The sequence below is a fragment of the Argentina silus genome (assembly GCF_951799395.1).
Source record: "Argentina silus genome assembly, chromosome: 4".
Lineage (NCBI taxonomy): Eukaryota > Metazoa > Chordata > Actinopteri > Argentiniformes > Argentinidae > Argentina > Argentina silus.
This window is the reverse complement of record NC_139658.1, coordinates 24,057,748-24,066,175: the sequence shown is the minus strand read 5'-3', so window position 1 is coordinate 24,066,175 and position 8,428 is coordinate 24,057,748. Positions and strand designations below refer to the sequence as shown.

Here is an 8,428-nt window from a genome sequence, read left to right as displayed (position 1 = left end):
AAATGTACTGTTCTATGAAGAACACTTCCATCTCTCTCGTTAGAAGAGATAAGTGCTGTCTGGTGTCACAGCTGTCTCCCAGAGCTTTGTGATCTGCCCAGCACCTTGGAGATGTGACGAATGTCTTTTGTTGAGAACCCTGAGCAAGGGAGGCTGGTGGAGATAGAAATCAGAGGCCGGGCTCATGGTAATGCATGGAATTGAATAGGGAACGGAATCATAGAGGTGCTTTTTATACCATTCCTCATTCCGTTCCATGCATTACAATGAGCCCGTCCTCCGATTTCTACCTCCACCGGCCTCCCATGATCCCTGAGGTGTTGAGGCAATCAACAGAACAGTATGTTGCCAAGCGTGTATAGGTCCTCTGCTACTTCCATGCACTGACAGCAATGCTGGTCTCTGTGGGGCTGTCATCATATGCCATTTAGATGACGCTTTTATCCAAAGTGACTTACATTGCAGTGAGTGCATACATTCAGTATATATGGTCCCAGCGGGAATCAAACCCACAACCTAAGCATTGTTAGTGCCATGCTCTACCAACTGAGCCATAGAGGACCATCACCATGACCCTAATGGGCCTCTAAAGATGAAAGGCCAGGAATCCTAATAAAATAAAGAAAGTATTGGATTTCTATGGTTCAAATGATGAACTAGCATATTTCAATGCCTTGGTCACTTCGTCATAGAAAAATAAAAGATCAGATACGAGGAGGGCATTCTGGTGATTGGCCTGTTATTACCACGCACGCACGCACGCACGCACGCACGCACGCACGCACACACACACACACACACACACACACACACACACACACACACACACACACACACACACACACACACACAGGATGAGAAATATCAGCCCCCTCTGCACCACAGATATCCATAGGTCCCAACCCAACACTTATACGACAGCAAAGACGGTGCTTTGACTACAAATCCTAGAATTTTACAATCATCAAAAGATCCGTATGATGTACCAGCGCCATCTGCTGGCTCACTGATATTATTGCATCAAGAGCAAAGTGTTCCTCACCCCGCCGACCACACGATGGCAGTGACTCATTCTCCCGGTCGTGAATGTGAACGGCTCTGTTTTGAAGCATGGTCGCTAGCTGTCAGCTGGGATGTTGCAGTAAACTAGCTAGCGCAGCGGTACAGGCAATCTGATGCATGTCATTGATGGCTGTAACCTGTAGTACGGAGCATTAGCGTACTGTGTCGACATTCATCTCCTTTTGCAGTTGTGCTATCGTCCGAAATGTCTTCCTCAGTCAGTGTGCATGAGTTGTCTTTTCTTTGATTATTTGCTTTGATCGCTGACAGACCATGACGCTTCCAGCTTTGCAGAACACCAGTGTGTTTTACCGCAAGATACTGTCTCAGTTCCCCCAGGACATTAGCCTAGCCTTTGCCTATGGATCTGCCGTGTTCAAACAAACTGGGACCACCCAAGGTCAAATGGGGGTAAGACGGTTGACATTGAAGCTATTTTAATCTCTTGAAACACGCCAATAAATGATCTTTGTGGAGGCGTTAGCCCCAATGTGTGACTAGACGTACAACCTTTTACGTCTGGATGTTATGGTGTCAACAACGACATTCAAATGTAAAAAAGTAGTTCGTGTCGTCACAATTTGTGGCTAAAGAGACGTATAATCCTTACAGTTCTCAACCTTGTAATCTCGTTAGCGACAACCTCACACTGACTGTCCGATTGACCTGTGTTGTGTAACCGTGACAATGTAACACATGTAGACTAAACAAAACGTATAACCAACTTTTCACACTTTTTATGCTTTCAGAAAAACATGCTGGACTTCGTGTTTGCTGTGGATGACCCGGTGACCTGGCACACCATGAACCTGATGCAGAACAGAAGCCACTACTCTGTCCTCAAGTTCCTGGGCCCCCGGCGGATCAGCACCGTCCAGAACGACCATGGAGCTGGGGTCTACTACAACACCTTAGTACCAGTGGATGGGCGGGTAATCAGCTCTGTTTGATCCACAAGCTGCAGGGGAGGCTGGTGGAGGCAGAAATCGGAGGACGGGCTCAGTGTAATGCATGGAATGAGGAATGGTATCAAACGTTTGCACCATTCCATGCTTTACAATGAGCCTGTCCTCCGATTTCTACCTCCACCAGCCTCCCCCGGTAGACTCCATTTCAGTAGCCTAAAGTGTCCTCCTCCCCTTCGTCTGCACTGACATGGACACACAGGACAGGTTAAAGCATTACGGCACGTCAGTTCTTCACCATCAGCACAGACCTGAAGGGGAGGACAGGAGGCCACCTTTAAACTATTGAGATCCGCGATATATTGTTGTTGTGTGTGGGGTCTTTTCTGACCGGGGAGGACTGTTTTGCAGAGAGTTGTTGCCTATGCTAGGTTGCAACATTTAAGAAAATTTAAGGAAACCTGAAGGAAAAACGGATTTCTGTTGTTTTGTAGCTCCGCCCAACCAAGATATTTAATTTAACGTGTCACGAGGCGTCACTCATTTCAAACGGGTTTCCACCCTTTCGTAGCTGCTTTCTGCAGAGACGAGGTCTCTGTGTTACCCACGGTGCAACAGTTCCCCCCCCCCCCCCCCCTCTCTCTCACCCCCCCCTCTCTCTCACCCCTCTCTCTCTCTCACCCCCCCCTCTCTCTCTCTCCCCTCTCCCTCTCTCACCCCTCTCTCTCTCTCTCTCACCCCCCTCTCCCTCTCTCCCCTCTCCCTCTCTCTCACCTCTCTCCCTCTCTCTCTCTCCCTCTCTCTCTCTCACCCCTCTCTCTCCCCTCTCTCCCTCTCTCTCTCCCTCTCTCTCTCTCTCTCTCTCCCTCTCCCTCTCTCACCCCTCTCTCTCGCTCTCTCACCCCCTCTCTCTCCCTCTCTCTCCCCTCTCCCTCTCTCACCCCTCTCTCTCGCTCTCTCCCTCTCTCTCCCCTCTCCCTCTCTCACCCCTCTCTCTCGCTCTCTCACCCCCTCTCTCTCCCCTCTCTCTCTCTCCCTCTCCCTCTCTCTCTCTCTCTCTCCCCTCTCTCTCTCTCTCCCTCCCCCTCTCCCTCTCTCTCTCCCTCTCTCTCTCTCACCCCCTCTCTCTCCCCTCTCCCTCTCTCATCCCTCTCTTTCGCTCTCTCACCCCCTCTCTCTCCCCTCTCTCTCTCTCTCTCTCCCTCTCTCTCTCCCCTCTCTCTCTCTCTCCCTCTCCCTCTCTCTCCTCTCCCTCTCTCTCACCCCCCTCTCTCTCCCTCTCTCTCTCTCACCCTCTCTCTCTCTCTCCATCTCTCTCTCTCTCACCCCCTCTCTCCCCTCTCCCTCTCTCTCCCTCTCTCTCTCTCACCCCCTCTCTCTCCCCTCTCCCTCTCTCACCCCTCTCTCTCGCTCTCTCACCCTCTCTCTCTTTGTTCTCACGCTAATCTCATCTCTTTTTTCTCTTGGTTCCTTGACAGATCATTAAGTATGGTGTCATCAGCACCGACTCCTTGATTGACGACTTGCTCCACTGGAAGACCTTGTACGTCGCTGGCAGACTGCACAAACCAGTATGTCTGCCTCTCCTCTGCTCATTGTTTACATACTGTAATGCACGCCGTTGGAACTCGAGATCCAAATGAAAACAATGACATTCTATAGAGCCGATGTGACGGTGCGGGAGCTGCCACAGGCTCAGGCCCCGTGTGCCAGAGACGGCCCCCATCACAGATAATGTAGAACCGCAAGGCCGTGTCCACAACACACACAGCCCTTCGACAACACACAACAACGATGCAGTTACACTAGGAGCCATGTGAGGGCACTGCTTGGTCTCTTGCTCGTGAACGTGGGTCAAGAAGTTGGACACCCACTTTCTCCTGCTAAACCCTCTCTCCCTGGCTGTGTTCCAGAATGCTCTATCTAGACCATATCCATACTTGGTTTACGCTCTCGATAGAGCGCAGGGTTATAGTACAGTAGGGTTAGTGTTAGGGTTATAGTACAGTAGGGTTAGGGTTATAGTACAGTAGGGTTATAGTATAGTAGGGTTAGGGTTATAGTATAGTAGGGTTATAGTATAGTAGGGTTATAGTATAGTAGGGTTAGGGTTATAGTATAGTAGGGTTATAGTATCTACATGCCATCATCTGTTAACTGTATATGTATTAACTCTGTGTTGTTCTGCTAACTAATATCGTATAAATGTTGTTGTGCTAACTAATATAATATAAATGTTGTTGTGCTAACTAATATAGTATAAATGTTGTTGTGCTCAGTGCTATAGTGTAAATGTTGTTGTGCTATAGTGTAAATGTTGTTGTGTGTTTCTGCAGGTGAAGTTTGTTCTGCCGGGGGAGAGCGGGAAGCTCCGCGCCGCCCTGGTGGGGAACCTGAAGAGTGCGGTCACCGCCTCCTTCCTCATGCTGCCCGAGAGCTTCTCTGAGGAGGACCTCTTCCTCCAGATCGCTGGACTCTCCTACTCTGGTAGGCTGCTATACCCTTACTCACAATGAGGGAGGGAGGGAGGGACTCTCCTACTCTGGTAGGCTGCTATACCCTTACTCACAATGAGGGAGGGAGGGAGGGAGGGAGGGAATGAATGAATGAATGAATGAAGAGGACCTCTTCCTCCAGATCGCTGGCTTCTCCTTCTCTGGTGACTAGAGGCTACAACCTCCTGTTAACTTGGATCTAAGTATTAGTGAATGAATGGACGAATGAATGAATGAATTAGTTTTGCCCAGCTGTCACAGTGTGGTGTGGTGAGTCAGCCATGCTGCTTGTAAAATGTTGTCAACTCAGTCAAAACATTTCTTTGCAAGGGGAAAACATTTCCTTTTTGAGGGAATTCCGTCAGGAGATACAAACGGTTTAAGAGACTAAACATATTTTTTTAAAATTCTTTTTAGGCCAATTCAATCCCTTCACTGATTTATAAACATCCATCTTGTTATGTTGATGAATCATACTGTTAAAGTATGTTGAGTTGATTGCTGCTGTTGTATTGAGTGCCGTTGTGAAACAGCCAATCGTCTTGCCCCAAGGGGATTTCAGGATGGTGATTGGAGAAGACAAAGCCAAGGTGACTAACATCGTCAGGGACAACGTCCAGCACTTCCGGATCCTGTACAACAACATCCTGCAGGAGTGCCCTCAGGTGATCTACAAGCCTCAGCAGGGCCGACTTGAGGTGAGACACACACACACACCCACACACACACACACTCAGGCTGGAGTTGAGACATGTAGTGAACAGCTCTGTAGCTCCTTCCAGAGAAGGGCAAAGCTCATCTGAGGAGTGAAGAGCAGAGCTCACCTGGGCCAGTGAAGAGCAGAGCAGAGCTCACCTGGGCAGTGAAGAGCAGAGCAGGGCTCACCTGGGCAGAGAAGAGCAGGACTCACCTGGGCAGTGAAGGGCAGAGCTCACCTGGGGAGTGAAGAGCAGGGCTCACCTGGGCAGTGAAGAGCAGGACTCACCTGGGCCAGTGAAGAGCAGGACTCACCTGGGTCAGTGAAGAGCAGAGCAGAGAAGAGCAGAGCAGGGCATAACATTGTGGAATGTTCAGACAGAAATATCTCAGGTAGAACAGCCACGCCTCCTGAAATGTAGAGTCAGGAATCACACCAGCTCCATTTCTGTTAATTTCTATCTGCAAACCAGATGGGGTGTGTCTAGCTGGCACACTCTGCGGTACTCTGCTGTACTCTGCTGTACTCTGCTGCGTGGGCACGCTGGCAGGGCCAGGCAGGGCTGGGAGCGCCTCTGGCCTCCGGGCACAGACACGCCTCTACAGCGCAGCGCAGCGTCGGGCTAGGGTTCGGTTTACGCTGCTCTTTGTGTTGCTCTGCTTCAACCACTTTCTTCCCTCAGGCGTGGATGTTTCTCAGATCGTAAAACACTGCTGTTGATGATCATTAGTCTTGCAGTAGGTCCATAACAGGGGAGGCTGGTGGAGGTAGACATCTGAGGACGGGCTCATTGTAATGCCTGGAATGTGGAATGGTGTCATATCACAGGTGTTTGATACCATTCCTCATTCCGTTCCATGCATTACAATGAGCCTGTTTTCTGATTTCTACCTCCAAGAGCAGCTGACAATAAATGCATTCAATTGAGGTTGGTGAGATGACCACATGTCACAATCATCGCAAGTAAAACCCTCTTCAGAAATAGATGCCAGAGGCAACCAGTGAAAAAAAAACAAAAGCAAATGTATGCTGTATTGAACGTCTGTGTTTATCTCTGTGTGGGTCTGTGTGTGTGTGTCTGTGTGTGTCTGGGTCTGTGTGTGTCTGTGTGTGTGTCCCTCCCTCCCCAAGGTGGACAAGAGTCCGGAGGGTCAGTTCATCCAGTTGATGGCCCTCCCCAGGACTCTGCAGCAGAGGATCACCCGGCTGGTGGACCCCCCAGGGAAGAACCGCGACGTGGAGGAGATCCTACTGCAGGTGGCCCAGGACCCAGACTGTGGACTAGTGGTACAACAAGGTACTGGAACCGACCCCCCCCTCCCCCCCCCCTAGTTAATTAACATGAATTAGTGAATTATAAACATGAATAGTTCATTAATAGATAGCGTTAGCTCGATGTTGAAAGTCATAGTAGGGTACGGTCCGAAAGTGAAAACAAATCAAGATGGCCGACAGCAGCTGAGAAGCACATCCTCATACCAAACAACAGGGTTCCTTTCCTGCTGCAGCGTTGCATGCCGTCAGAACAGCTTTGTAGTTTCCATAATTAATTGATGATCCATGATGTCATGTTCCTTCCTCCTGTTTTAATATTACATGACAGGAGTGAATTAAGAGCAGCTGTTTAACCCGTGTTGTTGTTGTTGCTCATCCTAAGGTATATCATCGATAGTGAAGACTTCCAGCATAACTCAGAGTGCCAAAGGGGTCGTTACTGCTGGTAAGACTCACCGTTTGCGTTGTTTTATTTTTAGTTATCTGTTTCTAACGCTTTTGGACGCGAAAGATGATCATTTCATATGTGACACAACATAAAGCGCGCATTGAACATTTCTCAAGAATGCGCTTGGTGGCGTAGTACACTAATGCGCTTACCACGTAATCGCAAGGTTCCTGGTTCCTGGTTCAAGCAGAAATGCCCTAAAAATATATTTTAAAAAAAGAAGAAAAAAAAAGACTGCTCTGGGGTTTTATTGCGTGTAATGATGAGTGTTTTGATGTCCGCAGGCCTGCTGAAGACCGCATCCTATACCTCTAAGAAGCTGCTGAAGATGTGGAAGGGATGGAGACGGAAGCCATCTTGATTCTCCCTCCCTGTCTCTCCCCTCACTGACCGTACAGAGATGAGATGGAGACCAGAATCAGAATACTGCCCCTGTTTTGATGAACTGTTGGACTCAGTGGAGGTAGAAATCGGAGGATGGGCTCATTGTAATGTATGGAATGGAATGAGGAAATGTGTGTTTGATGCCATTCCTTATTCCATTCCATACATAATAATGAGCCCGTCCTCCGATTTCTACCTCCACCAGCCTCCACTGGTTGGACTGACCTTGCTCGATCTCCTTTTACTGACCTTCTGATCTTGTGGAACCAGTGTTCAGTTATGTATAAAATGTCTTTAGAATCTTAACCACTTTGGTTCCCTGTCTTTCAAAAGGTGACCCCCCCTCCTCCTCCTCAATTCGAAGAAAACTTTGTCAGTATGGTACTATGGCTTTTAAGGAAGGTTTTTGTAATGAAAATATGATCTGAAGAAAACATGATGCACCTTTTATATGTAATATGACTGAGATATTTGACTGCTAAAGTTGTAATGTTGTGTAATCCAGGATGATGTTTTTAAAAAAATAATCATCTTTTTTCAACGTGTCAGTTTGAGGATGGAATGAGAATGCCATGTTCTCCTCGTTGCCTTGAGAGATGGCGCTGTATCCCCTCCTCCACCCCCGCGACCCTCAACACATAAACATGCTCATTCTCCGGTGTTTTATTTGGTTTATTGAGTAACTAGCTGGATGATTCAGTGTCTGGACGACTTGAAGCAGGGCGTTGTTATTCTAAAGTGCGGGTGGAGGATGGGCTCATTGTAATGCGTGGAATGGAATAATGAATGGTATGTTTGATACCATTCCTCATTTCATTCCATGCATTACAATGAGCCTGTCCTCCGATTTCTACGTCCACTAGCCTCCACTCCTCCTACTACTGGGGGGGGGGGAGGGTCTCCTAGAGGTCAGTTGGCGAACGTGTTAAAGTGGGTGATAAACACATTCTGAAGCAGCACACGCTCAGATTCTATTTCCTTATACCTGCTAACGATGTGATGCAATGTGGAATTATCATAATTTATGCTGATATCATTTCGTGGAGCTCGACCAATGAGAGTCCTTCACTTTCACCACCTGCTAGGAAGAGAATTCCATCATTCCAAACATTCTTCTCCCCTTCCTCGTTTACAAGGAGTTCCCAAGTTTCACCCGACAGCT

At 48.3% G+C, this 8,428-nt stretch overlaps 1 protein-coding gene across 1 annotated transcript; it reads left to right on the top strand.

Moving 5' to 3' along the window:
* The first annotated feature begins 1,110 nt into the window (after positions 1–1,110).
* tamm41 (TAM41 mitochondrial translocator assembly and maintenance homolog) lies at positions 1,111–7,904 on the top strand. The gene is made up of 8 exons (XM_083667737.1): positions 1,111–1,473; positions 1,812–1,994; positions 3,446–3,538; positions 4,304–4,454; positions 5,015–5,160; positions 6,291–6,456; positions 6,817–6,879; positions 7,167–7,904. Exons 1-8 carry the CDS (start codon positions 1,336–1,338, stop codon positions 7,241–7,243), a joined length of 1,017 nt encoding a protein of 338 aa, XP_083523863.1. The 5' UTR covers positions 1,111–1,335; the 3' UTR covers positions 7,244–7,904.
* Positions 7,905–8,428: the final 524 nt, after the last annotated feature.

Bases quoted from the DNA above. Each gene is read 5' to 3' on its own strand.
- tamm41 (XM_083667737.1), top strand. From the start codon at position 1,336: ATGACGCTTCCAGCTTTGCAGAACACCAGTGTGTTTTACCGCAAGATA. The intron at 3,539-4,303 runs GTATGTCTGCCT...GTGTTTCTGCAG, and splicing joins CTGGCAGACTGCACAAACCA to GTGAAGTTTGTTCTGCCGGG. The intron at 6,457-6,816 runs GTACTGGAACCG...GCTCATCCTAAG, and splicing joins TGGACTAGTGGTACAACAAG to GTATATCATCGATAGTGAAG.